Source organism: Sardina pilchardus, chromosome 8 (assembly GCF_963854185.1).
Source record: "Sardina pilchardus chromosome 8, fSarPil1.1, whole genome shotgun sequence".
NCBI classification, from domain to species: domain Eukaryota; kingdom Metazoa; phylum Chordata; class Actinopteri; order Clupeiformes; family Clupeidae; genus Sardina; species Sardina pilchardus.
This window is the reverse complement of record NC_085001.1, coordinates 6,627,631-6,648,177: the sequence shown is the minus strand read 5'-3', so window position 1 is coordinate 6,648,177 and position 20,547 is coordinate 6,627,631. Positions and strand designations below refer to the sequence as shown.

The following is a 20,547-nucleotide window of genomic DNA, read 5'->3' as shown; positions in this document are numbered from 1 at the left end:
ATTTCTGGCAAGGCCACAGCAATAAGATAAGACAATCACAATGACGTGCCGTGCCATGTCAACTCACCCCCTTTGTGTGTCTGTTCGTGCCAGACAACGACAGCCCTGTCAAGACTTACAAAACACGCCATGCCACGTCTTGAGTCTTGACTACGCGGCCAAAAGTACACATCCATAGGCAATGGGCTCCCAGTGTGGACACAGTTCAAGTCATGCACAGGATAATGAAGGCGAGCTCCAAGGCACATTTTCTCTCCCTCTCTCCCCAGTGGCATTCTGATTTGCAAGGGAACGAACACAGAGTCCAAATTCCACGGCGAATGTGAAGGGGTGACAGCCTGGCCTCAAATAATGCCATCTGCTGTGCGAGAGGCCAGGGGAAGAAGCTCTGGATTTTTTCAGAGCAAGTTTACACACACTGAAAAAGTCTGACAGCTTTTTTTCCCCTTCACTCTCTCTCTCTCTCTCTCTCTCTCTCTCTCTCTCTCTCTCTCTCTCTCTCTCTGACAGGCAAATAAGCAGCCATTGCCGTTTTAACGAGGCAAATACATAATTAATTCAGCCAAAATATGCATTTTTCTGTACAAAGTCTTTTTTTCCTAGAATGCAGATAGTGTGATGAAACACTTTCTGTTTCGTCTTTAAGACCGAGCTTTTGTTTTTCTCAGAAAGTTTAGTCCATCACTTATGTCCGTTGCTTTCCTATCACCATGCACAGCACACTGCTTGTAAACAAAAATGTCTTTTGAATGTCCTGTATTGAAAATTTTCAAACGACACATTCATTTAAAATTACTTTAAGCATTAAATCCATAATCCCAAAGTACAAGGACTTTTTTTGCCTTCTTCTGCAAACATTTATCCTTGAAGTGAACAGCTGGTTCTTCTCAATTTAAGTCTACCAGTGATAGTATATGACATCTGTTGGAGCATAACTGCAAAACCATTAATGAAAACACAAACGACCTTACATTTTTGCTGGAAGTGTATATAAAAAAAAATCCTGTCACAGCCGTGCCGTAAACAGGCAATTTTGTCTCTAAGGGATAGAAGGCTATGGTGCAGGATTCAAAACCAGAATCTGTTTTGTCTGGCTTGATATCTTGTCTGGCAAGATTCAGTGGCATCCCAAGACTTTTGTGTGAAAGGCACACCATAAAACAAGTCAAGCAAAATGTAGTCATCTTAATTATAGTGTTGCATGCCTGAAAATGAGGTGCTTTATAGGTTAAAGTGATCCCCCTCTTCTGAAAGTCAAAAGGTCTTCAGCAAACTTGAAAAGTTGATGCTTCACAAGCCTTGAGATTTTTTGTTGTGTCTTACAAAGTTTTCTAGGATAGAGGCAGCAACTCTTAGTTGTCTTGCCAACAAAGCATTCAGTAATGATGGAATATTAAAGTTAAACAAGTGAACTTGAAAACACCCTTTTTAAGACCAACCAAAGAAACACACAACAAACATTTCATCACTACAAAAAATATCTTCAATATCTTCATGACCTTTCAGAGTACAAACGCTCAACTCTCTGAGAAATGTCATCACATGTTTGCTATCCTTGACTCTGTCGTACAATACCTTTCACATCTGAAAATGGGGTGTAAGTCCTTCCTTTCCCTTGAAAAATCTTTCTAATTTGTGTTTTATCATCAGTTATGTACTGGACAAGTTCATTAAGCCCCATCATCTGAAAGCTTCTCAGTAATATCTTTCCTTTAAAGATGCAGCATTTCTGTTGCAGACAATGTGGAGGAAAATCACTTTTGGAGCTTCCTGGAATATTATTACTTAAAACCTAACAGCCTTTTTTATTTACAAAAAGTGACATTTCAGAAGACATTATCCAGAGTACAGGGCCTTTAAAGACATCATCAAGTTACATAATGGTGTTGTTTTTACAGTGATAACCTAATACCCATTTACGTCAGCACATTTATGTCAAACAAAAATAGTGTTATAGTTATGCTATATGTAGTTGCAATAAATACTCTTTTACGCTGGTACAAAAAACACACAAAAATGTACTCATGCCGGATTGACTCAACATTGAGAACACCTTCCTATTACTACTGTAATGTTCCTCTAGCCTGATGTAGTCATACTCAATTCCATTCTAAACGTGAGTCTGATACTGCACAACTGCCATGTGATTATGGGGTTCGCTTCAATTGATACTGGGAAAAAAATGTCTCTGTACATTATTTGATAGACCTAAGGAACCAGTGCAATAAAATAGCCGATGGAGCCCAACCGAATTTTTCAACTTCAAATTTTGTGAACGGGGTTTAATTCACTCAGACCTAAGTGTGGCACGGTGCTGCTGCTTGTACCACAACTTCCCCGATCTAGGTCGTTTTTTGGTTTGTTGCCCAACCATGCCCAGAATTTAAATTTGGTACTTTTGGTAGGATATTTAGCCCACAAGAAGAGTGTGAGCAAAACAAAAGACAAGACAGAAAAAGATAGACAACAAAAAGATACAAACACATATTTCAAAACAGAGGCAGTAGACTCTTAGTAGACTGCAGACTGAGTAACTACTTTCTGAAAGAGATATTTTGAGTTTATCTGAAGGCACCCCAAAGTGAGTGACCGGACAGGCGGGCGAGAGGGCGAGAGGGCAGTCTAAAGGGGCTAATGTGGAGATAACGAGCTCGGCCAGGGCTCTGAGTAAAGGCTATGAGCCAGTTGGGCACACAGACGGGCAGGGAGCACGGAGAGGGCAGACACAGGAAATCAACACGCCACGCGACACAACACGCAGCAACGCAGGGCCGTGCCACGGCTCTGTCCTCCAGCACTGAAACGTTTGGCTGTTTGGCCGTTAACAGCCTCACACACCCCCTGGTTCAGGCACAAACACTCTAAAAATAGTGTGTGTGCGTGCATTTATGTGTGTGTGTGTGTGTGTGTGCTCGCGCATATGTGTATGTGTGTGTGTATGTGTGTGTGTGTGTGTGTGGGGGGGGGGGGGGGGGAGGGTGATACGCCTCATTCAGTCACCCACTGTCCTAAGAAGGGAAGGGGTACTGGATGCAGTCAAGACCAAACCCCGAGGGACAAGGGACCCTTGCTGACTGCTCACTGAGACCCCTTCAGAGGGTATCCATGTGCCTGCGTCAGAGTCGGGAGAGAAGGGTCAGTCCTATTTTTATTTTTTTATAGGAGACGAGGTGAAGCGATATTAACCCAGACACACACAATGTCACTAATGATATTTACATCTGCAAGTGTCCACCCATCAACACTTAAATGCACAAGTGTAGGCACACACTATTACATACAATTGTGTATGTACAAAGTGTCCCTATAGATAGAAAAGGGGTCTTTGGGGTAACTAATTGGTCCCCATTCTCATCTACTACCATGGCAATCATGTGATCTCTCATTACACCTCAGCACACAGAAACACATCTTACTTCACACAGAGAGCTTTGTTCAAATACATGACGAGCAAATAAATCAAGGCGAGGGGGGGGGGGGGGGACTGTTACCATGACGTGTTTGATCTGTGTGTTAGAGCAGTGAGTGCGTGTTCAATGTTCAATGGCATTCATAGCAATATGTGACATCTGGTATGACAGTCAACTATAAACATGACAGTAAAGAGTGCAGAAATGCTACTTCCTGTTGCTCCTCTCTGATGTATAGCATCTTCAATGACATCATATATTACCTCTTTCTTACTTTATTCAGTTTCCATGGCAAATTCATTATTAAAGCTTTAGCTTACCTAAGATCTGTCCCTACCCATATGCAACCTACTGTTTTGATTACCTGCCTTATGGCATTAATATATGCAAACACCATGGATATTTGGCATTTTGCAATTGCTGTTCCTTTCTATATATGGGTCTCCCTTTCTGGTTATTCATGGCATCACAGCAAAACACTCCAATTAAAACAGTGCCCATCAAGCTCCTCACAGGGAAAACAACCTATTTCACTGTCCTATCTGGTGTGAGTGTATGTGTGTGTGTGCGCGTGTGTGTGTTTGCAAGTGACTACATGTGTGTGAGTGTGTGTGTGTGCATGTGTGTGTGTGCGTGCGTGCGTGCGTGCGTGTGTGTGTGCACATGTGTGTGTGTGTGTGTGTGTGTGTGTGTGTGTGTGTGTGTGCGTGCGTGCGTGCGTGCGTGCGTGTGTGCATATGTGTGTGTGTGTGTGTGTGTGCGCGCACGTGTGTGTTTGCGTGTGCATGTGTGTGTGTGTGTGTGTGCTTGCTAGCGCTACTCACCTGGTGATGATGGCCAGGTGCGGCGGGTTCATGCACGCGCCCATGAAGAGCACCACGTTCTCGTGGCGCGTGTTGCGGTACGCCATCACCTCGCGCTTGAAGGCCTTGAGCTGGTCCTCGTTGTCGCGCTCGATGTCGATGAGGCGGAGGGCCACCTCGCCGTGCCAGCGCCCGTGGTAGACCTGGCCGAAGCGCCCGTTGCCGATGAGCTCGCCGATCTCCAGCTGCTCGAAGGGGATGTCCCACTCCTGCAGGAAGATGCTGGTCTGGCTGCCCTTGCGCGGGAAGTTGCGGGCCGAGAGCAGCGACAGGTTCATCTCCTCAAACTCGTCTGCTGAGTCATCGGCCTCGTCGTTCCCTTCCTCGTTCTGAGAGGCGGAAACAGAAGGCCGGCAGAGACTGAGCATACAAACAAAGTCTAAATCCAGCACAAATCCTCCCCAAAATAGAGTCAGAGAACATGTGTTTTCAGTAGGGATTAGAAACCATCTCACTTGTTCCAGAGTGAAAAGGCTATTTTCAATTTCAGATAACCGGTTAATAATGTTTTTTTTTTTTATCGTTCCAAACTTATCTTTGAATAATATTCAAAAGTCTGGTTTAGAAAGTGACCTGCACACACAGTGTTTCCCATATAGGAGGAGTGTACAAGACACAACAATGAGGTTGGGGTGCTAGTGAGACTTTTAAATTTGTGTTTGGCAACTCATTAATATAAAGTCAGAGTGGCTGTGCGCACATCCCATCATTGTTCAGGCCAGGTGCAGGACAAAGTATACTAAAAGGCAGAAACAAAAGAGCCTGAACACGACCCTGTTGGGTTGAAACATTACTCTTCTTTTAATTAAACTCTGGAAGCTACCCTGGTGTGAGGACTTTCTCTTTTTGCTTTTACCTTTGAGTCATAAACACAGCCATTCATAAGGCATTAGATAATGGCTGCAGGTACGCTGTATTGTGGACCGTTCACAACACACATTATCAAGTGCAGAGCAGGTGTTGGTGAAACTGAATTTCAACAACAACAAACTAACTAACTTTGTGTGTCTGTGGGTGTGTGTATGTGACACTGATTCACATACAGGCCAGTCATGCTGTCACTACAGACTCTATCCCTTTTTTCACTATTATTGATGATACCCTATGTATGACTGTGAGAAAGTGAACCGCACTTCTCACTGTTCCGCACCCCCGCAAAGACTTTGAATGGCGTTATCGCCGCATTGACTTTGAATGGCGTTACCCGCGAGAGCGGGAGAGAGACTTTGGACAGTTACACACACGCATACATACACCCACACGCTGCTTTATAAAAGGACTTGATATATATGCATGATATGGCAATGTATGTACTGTTTGTGAACACGGGGGCTTGTGTTTACAGGGAAGGGGAACGTAGCAAAGAGCTATGCGCCACTAACGCATCTGCGTTAGTTTGTTTGTAGCGCGGTCAGTCCGCGATTTCACTCATAACACTCAAAACTCATTTGTCACTTCCCATAACTTCATACTTTACCACCTCCATGACATGTAGTGCGGTACCCACTATTTCATGTCCCATTTACTCGCTGTTTCTGTCTAAAATCCCAGTTTAACGCATACATGTACCTACTCACACACTTCCTGCTTCCCGGTGTGGTTTGACTGTGTCTGCGCGGCTGCGCGCGCCGCTGTAGGGGCAGTATTTCTCCCTGTCCCGGGGCAGAGGGTGCAGGTGACTGTGCACAGGGGTGTCTGTTTGTTGTAATGTTTGTATGTATACGTGTGGTGGAAATGGGATGTGTACATATGGTATAATATGGTTATGATAGCTTAATAATAATATTTATTTTGTCATATAATGTTTATTTTCTATTTTTGTTATTATTTTCATGACCATAGAATGTTGAGAAACCCTGATGGTTGGTACATTCCAATTATCCCTGAATGGGCCAATTTAGTTTAATGCCTTGCCCTATTTAACAGGGCTTCATTCTGCATTGGAGGGAGAGAGAGTGAGTACTAGCTTGATGTGAGGCTATGTACAAGGTACTGTTACTATTGCATTGAAGCTTTGAAGCATTGTGCTATTTTTGCGTTTGGTTATTTGTTTTCTAGAAATTCTGAGTTAATGATAAATAAATATATTTTTGATACAACTTTATACTCGTGCTGTGTTTTCCACCTCCACCATCTCCAAGCCAGTGAGCCTACTCATCCCAATACTAGGGGTGACGCTCGGTCCCTCACAATGACTTGATAATCTTTGTTTTGTACTTGTCACTTTTAGTCTTTGACTTCTTTGCACTTTTGAGGCCTTGTTTTCGCTGTACAGGCAACGGTTCAATGACAAATACAAGTCTTGAATCTTGAATGTTGATCTTGAATGAGCTTCTTCTCTACGAAATGAATGTAACGCAAACCACTCACGTCTGATGTGGGCTCCACTTCGATTTGCAGGAGAGGGTTTCCGGGGTTACTGAGAGCAGGCCATTTGTGAGGTAAAATGGAAGGGTGGCAGGAAAAGAAGATTGACAGATGGTTAGCGCCACATTGCTCCACAACATGATTCATGGCATTTCACTCAGGCGTACATCAATACTGGGTCATATGAGTTTAATTCCTTTGAGGTGGATAACATGCTTTATGCATAAGCTTAACACAATTACTGTATGTTCACAGGAGTTATCGTGAACAGCAATTGCATCCACTTAGTGCATGATACCAAACTCAAAAAAGAGGAGATATGGAAGATATAATTTCTGCTCAGAGACCTCAGATCATGTCTTTCTTATAGGATATGCCCTACTAGACGCTGTACCTAATCATAGCTAAATGTCAAAACTAACATCACGGATCAATTAAGAGGCAAACACAATCATAAAAGTGACTGATTAAATAACAGTAGCAGTTGTAATGACAGTAGCATTAAGTAGTAAAAGCTGCATTATATTAGCAAATATTGAGACAGATGTACTTATTTGAGCAATCTACTGGAGCAATACATTAATTATGTTTGAAGTGCATATAATACAAAGTGGCAAAGTACGAAATATGGGGAAATGTTACAAGCAGTTCTATGTGACTAATTCTACATTTGACCAAAAGGTGACTTTAATATTAATCTCCTTATATATCAATCTCAGAGATTCCTATGAATTGCAAACACTGCAATAGTACTTTAGATCTCAGATTCTATTATCTAAATAGCATCACTGTCAGTGTGTTGTTTCTGAGACATTCTCTGTCTTTTTTTAGAACCTGACAGGATTTTAAGAGACAAACAGGGATCTCGGCATCAGTCCAACTGTAGCGTAAACTAAAGGCCATTCCAGCATTTGCCCAAAGTCTCCATCTTGTCTGTGTGCACATCACAATGTTTGCCACTCCAGCGTCTTGTGCTCCAGTAATTTCACTAATCCGAAAATGACGTCTAATGTGATTCGGTCAGCTCTGGTCCTGTATAGAAATGCTCTGACCTACAATAGTGACATATGCTACCCATTAACACCAATGACTTTGTGTATGTACATGGTATGCTGTCGTTGCCTTACAGTTATTCATGTAGCAGACATCATATCCAGAGCCATTTACTGCACTGTATACCAACATAACCCATTCTAATCTATGAATTCCTTGTGTGCATACATACACTATAGGTTCTTTTTTATGTTTTATTCCTTGTGTTTGTTGGCATAACCTAATACACGGTTGCAGAGACTACACAGGCTACTTTTCTGAGGAGAAAAAACAAATGGTGTTCTCCCAGCAATGCTTACATTTTATACAGCTTTACCTGGACTTATATCCCTGTTCCGAGAACTAGTCTGGTGCATCCTACAGCTAGAGTATCATGCTGAGATGTGCGATGAGTCTCTGTGTGTGGAGACCTTCGGTATTAGATGACTGTGAAAAACATAACTTACACTCCACAGACCTGTGAAAAAACGAAGTGGTCTAGGGAGTGGGAGAAAGGAATGATTTTTTGTTGTTTTTGGGGTGTTGTTTTCAGAGAGAGGACAAAGCTACGAAGTGTTGGTGGTGACACTTTAGCTACACTTCAAGTAAACACAGCAAAATAAAGCCTATTTTTTTTACAAAAACAACTATCCAGATGGGCTCTTTAAAATAAATATTTGTGAGAAAATAACACGTAACAAAGGAAACAAACAAACCAACGTCCAAAACAAACAATTAAAAGGGGATACTCACACAGGCTCAGACAGAACAGGGTGCAGAATGACTTGTGGTGCTCTAGTGGGAACTTCAGGAGCCACGTCTGTTAAATAAGTAAACAAACAAAATAAATAAAGAAACAACAACATAAATAAAAACATTAAACCAGTCTCGGGGGAGTAGGGCTAGAGCTGTGTGAGAGGAGGTGGGGGGCACTCTCCCAGTTTCAACAGGACAACAATTTAGTCTTTGATAACATGAGCATTAAGTGCCATGGCAATTCAATGCATTTGATTAAAAAACCCTTGGTTTCATTTCGGCAAAAACACAAGGGTGGGCTTGATTTATTTGGGTCGAACTGCTCCTGAAAGGGCTTTTATTGAGGCCCCTAATGGAGGCTTCTAGCAGGTTGCTGCAGGCGTAAAATAAACTCCTTAAAAAAAGATGGGGGCTGAGGTGGGATGGGTGCTGAGGGTGTTGAGCGTGGAGGTGGTTGGGGGTGATGGGTTGTCACATCAAAAGAGTCCTCTGAGTCGTGCTGTAGTGCATTATGGGAAGAGGTAATGATCAATTACGACACACTTACCAGGAAAGATGAACTGCGGCTTGTATTTGAAGTAATGAGAAGCTGCAAGACACACGCACACACACGCACATGCACGCACACACACACAGACACACACACACACACACACACACACACACACACACACATGCACACGCACAGAAGAAAAGACAGGGGTGTGAAAAGCTAAGAAACTCAAGAGGAGCCTTCAAGTGTCACGGCAGTCAGATGTACTCCTACACTCACACACACAAACACACAGACAGACAGACACACACACACACACACACACACAACAGGCTCTGCCGTGACTGGGCTTCATCTTAGCTGCATCAGAAATGAGCACACACCCTCCCCTCCCCACACACACACATCTGAACCCACTACCAAAGCACACCTAGTTTTGAAGCTGAGCTAAAAAGGAGCCAGTCATGTTAGCATTGCAACGAGCCCACCAGGAGAGTCTGTCTCCGCACTGTTGCTCCCTATGATACCAATGTCAGTATTCACTGTGTTCAAAAGGCACTGACTGAGGTGGAGGTAGAGGAATATGACATACTTGTTAGGCTTGAGGGTTTCTGTTGCCGTGCCGACTGAGGGGAGGGGTGTAGAGGTGATGGAGGCGTAGCGCTGGGAGGAAGAGGAGGAGCTGGCGAGGAGGGAGTGGAGGATGTGGTGGAGGAAGGGTTACTGCTGGAGTCTGGCTGGTACGGAACAGGGATGTGGTCCTACAAGACACAGGAAAAGAGAGAGAGAGAGAGCAAAAAAGAGAGAGAAGAGCAAGGGAGAGAGAGAGAGACAGAGACAGAGAAAGCAAAAGAGAGAGAGAGCCTTTTCAGTCTTCCTCAATCCTCTATCAGACACTGATGGTAAACATTTTGCACATATTTTGCTCTATTCATTTCTCACCAGCACGGCTTTATGTTTCATACACACATTAGATTGGGGAGGCGTGAGGTATTAGATTAACTGAAAGAGAAACACTGTACTATGACTGTAACTCATTCAAAATGTGCCATGATGTTGTAGTGCGGACTCTAAAAAGGACTTCTCTCTCGGACAAATCTAGTAATAACCCCTTCTGAAGCTGTGGGTTCTATTGACTCAAGTAAACGAAAGACATTAATTATGATGTCTTCTCTCCCTCATCCTCCATATAATGGCCTTGCTGAGATAGCATTGAGGTTGGCTTTACTCATTAGACATCTCTCAGCAGCTTCCTCTCCCACCAACATTCAAATGTAGATGATGTGAGAGTGGAGACAGCAGCCTTCTAAAGAACATGGCAAATTAAAAGTGCTCGTATACGACTGCTTCTGGTGAGATACGCTTAGATTAGTTTAAAAACTAATCTATCCCACTGTAGTTTTTTTTTATTATTATTGTTGTTCATCTGGGGGACCTACCTTGTTGATTTTGTTGGTTTTTGGGAGCGTTTGGCTGATGTGCAGGTCTGTGTACCTGAGGGGGTTGTTGATGTCACAAGGTACAGACTCGGTCCTGACTAATCGAGCTGTATGAAAACAACAACAAAAGCGCACAGGCCCCAAACAAAACATTAGTCATCCCCATTTGTGGGGGAAAACAGTGAACAAACATTGTGGGGGAAGATTGTCTTTTCAATGTGACCCCAAATGATCAATTAGTGTCAGAGAGGTTTTTTTTTTAACTATTAAAAAAGGTCTGACCAGATTGGAGTGACACATTTAACAAATAATGTCCCTGCACACTCGGTAAAAGCATTTATAAATCGATCACATTACCTTGAGATGTTCCTTGATGGTCTTTAAAAGCAAAAGATTGAAGCAGGGAGGGGGTAATGTGGGAGGGGTACAGGTGAAAAGGAAGAAGAACAAATGAAAAATATCAAAAGTGAATTCAGCTCTACAGGAACCAGTATTCATGGAATGCATTTAGCTATGCATAAAAAGTAAGATAAGGGGCCAGTATTCACAGAATGCATTTGTAAGGAATACTTTATCATTAGTTCTAATTATATTTTTCTGCTCCAAATACCACCATCTAATCTAATCTAGGCTAATCTATTTAAAGCATACGTTCAGATGCAGCTAATAATGCTACCGATTATAATATGGTCATATACTGTACATGTATATTTATCATTGCTGATTAGCTGGTTCAGGTCAAAAGTTCAATTACCAATGTACTGTAAACAACTTATCTAGGTCATAGGAACACAACAATGCAACAACACAGGAAATCATAACATTGTCAAAATATGTAATTTCTTGTCGTGAACTGTTATCGCTCAGTATAACACAGACCAAAAACAAGGGCACATCACTATCAAAACAATGTGATGCTTCTGTGTTCCCAAAACTAATTAACAAAAAAGAGAAAGCAACCAATGACCAATCCTTTGTTAATTACACCTCTGCAACTAGTACAACATTATTACACATTAGAGCACTTACAATAACACAATAAAACACATAATATACTATACAATATATTATACAATATACTATAAGCATCTTTGGGTACCCTGAAAAGTGCTATATAAAACCTATGTATTATTATTATTATTATTATTATTATTATATTTGTCATTGTAACCCTATGTTATCAAAGCCCCATACAGGTCACATCAACGGTAACACAGTCTCTAGTTTAATACAGTAACACAGTCTGATGCATATTGATTGGTAGTGTGCGTGGCCGTGGTGGTCTGGATCCAAGAGAGTTGAAAGGTACGTACCCAGCATGAGGAGGGAGACATCACTGCCTGCCGGTGAGACCCGACCTCCACGAGGCATGATCAGCAGGTGGCATGGGGAGGCCTCTTTGGTACACTTGTTGTGGCACTTCAACCTAATTGCCCAAGTACAGTAAGTCAAAGTTAGTGCACAAAATACACACAGCACGCACATGCATAGACAAACAAGTGGGTGCGATCACACACACACACACACACACACACACAGCTACACACCTACACACGCACCTACGCACGCACTTACACACACACACACACACACACACACACACACACACACACACACACACACACACACACACACACACACACACACACACACACACACACACACACACACACACACACACACACACAAATTTGACTGTGAAAGTAAATACATTATGGAACATCAGCAAAGACACCCCCCACACTCCCCCACAACATAATAACTTTTCATATCAACCATCACATTCAGAAGTGGTTAAAATTAATACACAGTTAATTTATTCAAATAATCTGTTTTTGATGATAGTGGTAATTATACCTAATTTGCAACTTCAGGTGTAATTACTATGACAAATTTTCTAGTCAGAATGTTTAATAGCCTGCAATGAAGAAAATAATGGCGCCCAAACAAACTTTTAAAGAAGATTTAAATGCGGCTCTTTGTCAAAGTTCAAAAGCAACTCCTGGCAGACTACTTATCGAGGTCTGATGGATAATCCTTCCAGTTCTCTTTGAAGCTGTCAATAAGCAAAATATTACTCCGACTTACTTGCAGTTTTTACATTTTAGTCCGAACAACATTCCTTTTCCGCAAACTGTACATGTCTGAGACATCCAATATTTGGTGGAAAATCTGTAGGCACACAAACCAAATACATGTTTAGAAACAGTGATAAACACATACTTCAATCTGTTTCCTAAACACAGTGTTTATGATAGTGTTTAGCACACCCAGAGAGATAGAGTGTGCTTGTGTGAAAAAGAGAGAGAAAGAGAGAAAGAAAGAGAGAGAGAAAGAGAGAGAGAGAGAGAGAAACCTTACAAGCATGCTCTGACCTTTTCACTTTGTTTCAGAGTCTGTCAGAGTGACAAATAGCATCTGCTACAGCAAGCAGCACACTTCTGAAATAACTTTTTAATTCAAAGATCGATGTGCGTGGCCTCTTCTAACTGTAGTATTTTTTTCCTCTAACCTCAAAGAAATACCATAATTCAATTCTGCCTCAATGCCACTCAATTCAACCTGAAAGCTCCACTGTAGCCGGGTGCCTATACGCGTATTTCCTCCTACAATAGCCATAGCGTTAACGCTAAGGCTAAACTCATTCGCTTCGGATGCCACCCACAAGGCCTTAAGATTCTCACATTCACATTCGCACCACACGTCTCGCTATCACCGCCATGGATTAACTGGCAAACCAACCGTGCGCCCAGCAATAACAATAATGATTAAAAAAAACCTATTCACTGTGAGGGTGGCGTAGTGGCGAGGCAAAGTCTTTGGAGAGGGCTATGGGGTTGTGTTTGGTTTGCCGCCGCCGCCATGATAAGAGACGATAAGAGGGCCACACTCGTGGGTAATGGAATATGACTAACGCGAGCTGACAGAATCAAAATATCTTCATTAGATCCTCTGAATCGACTAATCCAAATGAAAACACAATTTAATATCGACTTCACCCAGCGGAGGCCAAGTGGCGTGTGTGCGCTCCTCGGAGTTAAACACAGGTCTCGATTCCCATTTCCCTTCTATTTTTCCCCCCTACTTTCTAACCCCCCCACCCCCCTGCGCCCCCACTCCGACATCTAGCAGAGCAGGGAGATCATCATCAGATATGAGTTTGCACAAAGCTATGACAGTGATAGAGTGCTAATATACAGTCAGAGTGCTCACACGCTGATCTTCAAACGCCTCCAGGTATGAGAAAGATACTCTTTTTTTTCTGCATGGAGCTGCACCTGACGTAATTATACAGGAGACAACATTGCATTTGTGTCGAACAAATGAACAACTTTCACAATGCTTACACCCACACACTTTGAACAGCCAGTGGAAAAAAGTCATCACTTTTTGTCCTTTGAGATCAGTGGCACTTAGAATAACAAACGTGTCAAACTATGAGCAGACATACAAAAACAAGCTGTGCAAGTACCACTTATTCGAGCTGACATTTTGACATGGGAGATAGCTGAGCTGAGCCCACCCACCAACACCTGTGGCCTGCTTACCTGTGTTTGATAGAGTTTCCAAGGTCTCGGCGAGGAATTTGTGGGGACCATCGAGGCACTAAGAGAGTGTCTGTTGCAAAGAGACAAACAAGCACACACACACACACACACACACACACACACACACACACATACACACACACAGACACACACACAAACACACACACACACACACACACACGCACACAAACAAACAAACAAACAAACAGAGTGACAAATGTTATTGAATCTTTTAAGGGTTTCATCTGCATATGAGAACTCTGGCCAGATATGCAGCAATTGGGTTGTTCAATAGGCCTTCTGTAATTACCAGTGTACCAGTCTTTGCAGAAATACTTTGGCAATAAATGACATTTTAGAAAATGGATATGTTTTGAAGATGCTCGGTTCATTGCCAAAGCTGCACATGGCATTTCCCAATCAACTGTAATTGGATTTCGCATTCTACAGAATCCACATGCAGTCTTCACAGACCCATCATCTCCTAAAGGTCATAGAACAAATATACATTGACATTCGACATTCATGTACCATGAAATCTAACATTTGTTTAACTTCAGAACAATCTTTAAGTCATGGTTTTAGTTGTCGACTAAGCTAAAATGAATCGCAGCCACAAAAACAAATTCAAACACAGGGAAGAATACAATAATCTGCTAAATTTAATTATCACAATCGTATACATTCATCAAAAATCCATCAATCTGCTTTCACACATACAGAGACACTCAAACGCAAAAAGGACAATAGCCAAGTTTACATGGACAGTTTTTTTGTCATTCCGACTAAACTATTCCAATTGAAACTTTTGTGCCATCTGTTAACATGGGGAATGTTCTATTCAGGTGCTTTCAAGCGCTTTAGTATCTTTGATCGGAATAGCCGTTGTTGCTCACTTTTCATTGGGAAGATATACTGTAGCAGTCAATCCGAATGACCATATATATGGCTGTTCATTTGGAAGCGGAAACGGACTACACCACCTCTTTCATGAAAATTCTGATCGGATCGGTAATTTTCATTTCGATTGAGTTTTCATATGACGATTTTCATTCCGATTGAGCTGTTATTCCGGTTTCGGAATAGAAGTGTCCATGGAAACGTGGACACAAACATGGAAAAGCGCATTTTAAATTTCATGTAAGACAAATGGGGCAAATGAAAATCCATTAGTGTTTATTATGTGCATCACACACACACACACACACACACACACACACACACACACACACACACACACACACACACACACACACACACATACACACACAACACACACACACACACACACACACACACACACACACACACACACACACACACACACACACACACGCACCACTCTCAACTGAAGCACTTGTATGAAGCACCAGTATTACATTTCTCAATCACACACAAACACACACACACATACACACACACACAGACGTACACACTCTCAACTGAAGCACCTGTATGAAGAACCAGTATTACATCTCTCAATCATACACAAACATACACATACATGGACACACGCAGGCGCGCGCGAGCACACACACACACACACACACGCACACCTCAATCTCTGAGTGACCTTCATGCGGTCCCTTTAGTGGAGTGGTTCCTTAATATACATTCACAGCATAGATAGATAGAATGAATATAGTGACAAAAAACATGGAAAATGTAGATGTAGCACATTTGTAACCCCGCTTCTCTCTCTCCCTCTTTCTCTCTCTCTCTCTTTACCCCCTCCCCCCATCCTGTTCAATATGAGGGCAAGACCTCAGTCATACACAGACACCACAGCACTGTCACAAGCAACATGCCATTTTCAAGGTTTCTTCTTCACACATGCATACATTAACAAATATACCTAGAAATGGAAATGTAGGCACTACTCCGTAATGAATCAAAAGTGCACATGGACAAAAATACATATCACAGTAATACGTACAGATACACATACACAAAGAAGCACTCAAGGTCAAGGTGAAACACAAAGGAACACAACACACACATTCAAAGTGAAGTTTGTGCTCACAATGCCATTATTCAATACAGTGCTGAATATGAAACGCCACGTTCTCCACATCACATCTGTGTCCAGGTAAACGCATGGTTTGCTTCACAAAGTCTGCTTTTCTGCATGTGTGTATGGGAGGGTTTCTGTGCGTATTGGGGTGCACATGCTTCAGTCCTAACACAAGGACATTTGTCAGTGTGTGTATTTAGGTTGTGTTTGATGACATGTGAGGGCTTTTTTAATGCTTTCATAAACTGCCTGTCCTGAGGATAAAATCGGTCCTCTGGTTGTATATAGCTTTCACCACAGGTACAACAGAGTACTAAGGCCATACATGAAGAAAAAATTACTTTTGCCATGACGAGATTAAACTCTACCTAATTTCGAGAATAAAGTTGAAATATCAAGTTAACTTTAATCTTGACATTGCCTCTTTATTATCGACATTCAAAACCAGTTAGTATGGATGCTAAAACCGATTCATAAAATCATCAAGGAATCAAGGCCATCGCGTCATGGCAAAAATATTTGTTTTCTTCAGATGTGGCCCTACTCTGTTGTACGCAGGGCCTCATGGTGGCAAGAAGCTAAATGTTATAGAGCAGCGGTTCCCAAACTTTTCCCCCAGGTAGGACCTTTAAACTCATTTTGAACACCTTTCCGCCATAGCCCTTTTCATCTCGCGTCCCTCCTGGAAACAGCTCCCGTACCACCACAGTGTGGGAATCCCTGTTATAGAGCATGTTAAACTCTTTTCCCATACACCTGAATTCACAACTAACAGATGAAAGCCTTCATACAAATGGTGTTTTTGCTTTATGTGTTTCGGATGAATTGTTTTGCTAATCTAATAAAGGACTGAAGTGTGTGTGTGTGTGTATGTGTGTATGTGTGTGTGTGTGTGTGTGTGTGTGTGGGGGGGGGGGGGGGTGTTGCATGCATATGTGTATATATTTCTGTGCGTGTTTGCTTGTTTTCCTTCAACCCATGAAAAACCTCATCAGTCAGTATAATCATTATCGATTAAGGGCAGAGGTCTGTCCAGCCATCCGGCCAACCGGCACGCAAGCCCACCACCATGCCCCTGTCCCCTCTTTCCTCTTCTCCTCTCTCTATCCCTCTCTTCTCTCCCTCCATCCCTGTCAGCCCTTTCTCCTCTCTTCCTCCCTTTCTCCTTGACTCACCACCCCCACTCTCCTATCAAGTTCTGCTTTCTTCTCTCCTCTCCTCTTCCCTCCAACCTTCACTCCCTCCATCTCGCCCCTCCCTGTCCTCCCCCTGTCTTCTCTTCCTCCCTCCCTCTCTCCCTCTCTCCTCTCCCCCTCTCTCCCCCAGTGGTCCCCACTCCTTGCCTCCCCACCCCAGGAGGCTGTGTAATGGATGGTTGATGGGAAGGCCTGCAGGATGAGAGGGCGCCAGACATAGGCAGCACCACCGGCAGCAGAAGCAGCAGCAGCAGCAGCAGCAGTACACTTCCCTCACTGATGGCCTCCTCTGTCTGCTCTGCCCCTTCGCCTCCAGCCCCCCCCCCCCCCCCCCGGCCCCTCTCCCCTTAATGAAGTCGCCATCGCAACCTCCTTCCCCTTCCTAATGACCCGCTTCCTTAATCAGACATTCTAACCGACCATTCCAGAAGGGCAAGCAGGACGGGGGGATGTGAAGGCAGGGTCACTGGAGTGTGTGTGTGTGTGTGTGAGAGAAACTGCGGGAATAAGTGAGAGAGATAGAGTGATTATTTGTGTGTGTGTGTGTGTGTGTGTGTGTGTGGCATGTGTGTAGTTTTCTGTTGTGTAGTATGTAGTTCTCATGCAAATACAACTCAATTTTCATGCAAAAATACCTCTATTCTCTATTTAGCTTGTTGTATAGCCCCACTCAATGTTCTTAGTATGTACTTTGTATGTCTAGATATGCCTTAGTTTGTTCTTAGCTGGATTCTCTAAAAATCAGTTTGAGATTAAGGTTTGGGATAATATTCTGTTTTAGACATGTAAAACAAGTAAGTAATTTTGCCTTAATCTATGTGCATATATAATAACTTTATCATAATAGTTCGCAATTTGGCTTCACTCATTGTCCTTCGGTGTGACAGGGGAGCTACACCAGGCACGTAACTGAAGCGTTTCATTCGCGAAGTGTATACTGCAGCAGTTAATAATCACTATAATCAATGGAAGTAGCTACACCAGATGCGACAGTGGCGCGTACATTCGAAAAAACGGAAACGGAACGTTTCAGTTACGCGCCTGGTGTAGCTCCCCTGTAAGTCTGTGTATGCAGTGATAATGCATGTCTTACATTGGCTCTTGATATTAGAAGATGTGCTTGAGATGAAGGTTTGTAGCAATACTAGAAAAAGACAGTTTAGACTGAAACTGTTGATCTGAACAGGTGTTCCAAGGGTTTGTGGGTGCCAACACAAAAGCACATGCAGACCGTGAGGAAATATTTACTGAATGACGAAAAATGTATTGCCTTACAATCACTTACTATTCCTTTTTTTTTTTTTAATATTAACAATATACCTTGAGAAATAGTAGCCTACTGTTAATCACTTTCCGAACTACACACTGGCAAGGGCACCAAAATTATAATGATAATGTATTTATTACGGCTTACATCAAAGTGATTCCTTTTTGATACAACTGTGTATGTGTCTTTATACAGCATTCAACCACCTATGCTACACAAATTATCTGGTTGCTATTTGACATTTCCTTAAGAGTTGCACACACATCATTATTAATAACACGGTAATGTAACTGAAAACAATGGTTTGAAAGGACAGGTTTATTTTAAACTGCACTAAGCCTTGTTACTTGCTTGTTTCTATGCCAACCACTCACAGTTTTGAAGGAGCCAGTAGGTTTTTTTTGTTCCTATGTAGTATTATTCATGAAATCATAATATTCTTCATACTGGAAAAGAAAACATCAAGAATGCCTATGGTTTACAATGGCAAACTATTTTTCACGTGGTGGGTCACAACATATCTTTCCGTTTGAACAATATCACAAATAAAATAAAAAATCATGGACTACTAGACCATTCAAGATATATTTGACTCGTTTAGACCTGTTGGCCCAATAGATTCCAATAGTCTGGTAAACTTTGACATGGCATGCTTTTTGGTGAGTCAAAATATTGTACCAAATAAATACAAAAGTTTTAAGTCAAACACTAGATATGAGTATAACATATCACCTCAACTTTCATTATTTTTTCCAATTCTGTAATATCATATGAGAGATCTGTCTAATGTAGGCCTATCTCTTGAGTTGTTGACATCAGTCTTCTATCTTCTAAGACTGCTTGGGGCAAATCTGATTCGATTTTCTTTATTTACTTCTATGCAGAGTTTGGAGTCTGCGTGTTTTTGCTCAACATCAAAGCCCTGTTGCCATGACAACGTAGTCATCAACAGCGGGGTCAACAGATTTCAATTCACACCGGCACAGCATGAAAAAAAAAAGGCTATTTCACTGACCATCAAACGATGGCGGACACAGCCACTATACAAACCCCCTCAACTCATAGCGACCCGCTCTTTTTCAAGTACCGCTGTGCCGGTGCACTTTTGTCAGAAAGCTCTTATCATATTACAGTACACTGTGTCAGCAGTGGACAAGAGAGGTCGGGATTTCATGAAATAGGGGTCATCTTTAAGCAAATAAATAAATAAAAGAATGAATGAAAACACATATACACGCACACGCACACACACACACACACACACACACACACACACACATGCGCGCGCACACACACACACACACACACACACACACACACACACAGACTCCAAACTGATGGCATCAGGCCAGTAGTGGTGAAGCCCTGTAGTGAGGCCCTACTCCATGTTGCTTTTTAAGCTATCTGCATGCCCCCCCCACTCCCTCTCTCTATCACTATCTCTCCTCTCTTTCTCTCTTTCTCTCTCTATCTCTCTCTTCTTTCACTCACATTTTCTCACTCACTCTCTCCTTTCTCTATAACTTACTCTTTGGCTGTGTCCGAAGTGGAAAGAAATGCTGCCTTCTAAGATACCTTTGTTTTGCTGACAATTTAAGGCAGCGTAGACGTATCCTTCATGCTGCCTTCAATGTCCAAAATGATATGTCATTGTGAACTGTGAACTGTTGCTGCAGTCGAACGCTTCATTAATCCACTTTCTGGTATCCTGGCAACTCCGTGTTGCTATCTTGCTAGGCTGTCCGAAACAAAGTTCGTAGCTGGTACCTTGATGCCTGCTGCAGCAAGAAACTCGTTAGAGAGCTAAAGGCTGCGAAACAGCAGAGAGCTGCCTTCCATTACAGACAGACTCGTTATCTCTCTCTTGATATCTATCTATCTATCTATCGATCGATCGACCGATCGATCTATCTATCTATCTATTTATCTATCTATCTATCTATCTATCGAACTATATCTATATGTCATCTATCATGCGTCCTCTGTCATTCCCTTGCCCTCTGTCTCTCAGCACCGCCCCAGTATCAGTGAGTCACCCTCCATGAGTCTCTAAATTAAAAAGCCGCTGACAGCCGACTCGGCGACTGCCACTCACAGCGTCGGGCAGCCGGCCCCTGTGCTCTGCTCCGTCTACACAGACACGAGCGGCCGCACGGAGGGGC

General features: G+C 42.5%; 1 protein-coding gene across 1 annotated transcript in view; it reads right to left on the bottom strand.

Moving 5' to 3' along the window:
- ksr2 (kinase suppressor of ras 2) overlaps positions 1 to 20,547 on the bottom strand; it is a 93,389-nt gene that overhangs the window by 9,927 nt on the left and 62,915 nt on the right. The window contains 9 exon segments of the mRNA XM_062543840.1: positions 4,235 to 4,602; positions 6,644 to 6,692; positions 8,426 to 8,492; positions 8,976 to 9,017; positions 9,514 to 9,682; positions 10,361 to 10,467; positions 11,674 to 11,786; positions 12,449 to 12,532; positions 13,909 to 13,978. Of these exon segments, the coding sequence (XP_062399824.1) occupies positions 4,235 to 4,602; positions 6,644 to 6,692; positions 8,426 to 8,492; positions 8,976 to 9,017; positions 9,514 to 9,682; positions 10,361 to 10,467; positions 11,674 to 11,786; positions 12,449 to 12,532; positions 13,909 to 13,978 (1,069 nt within the window).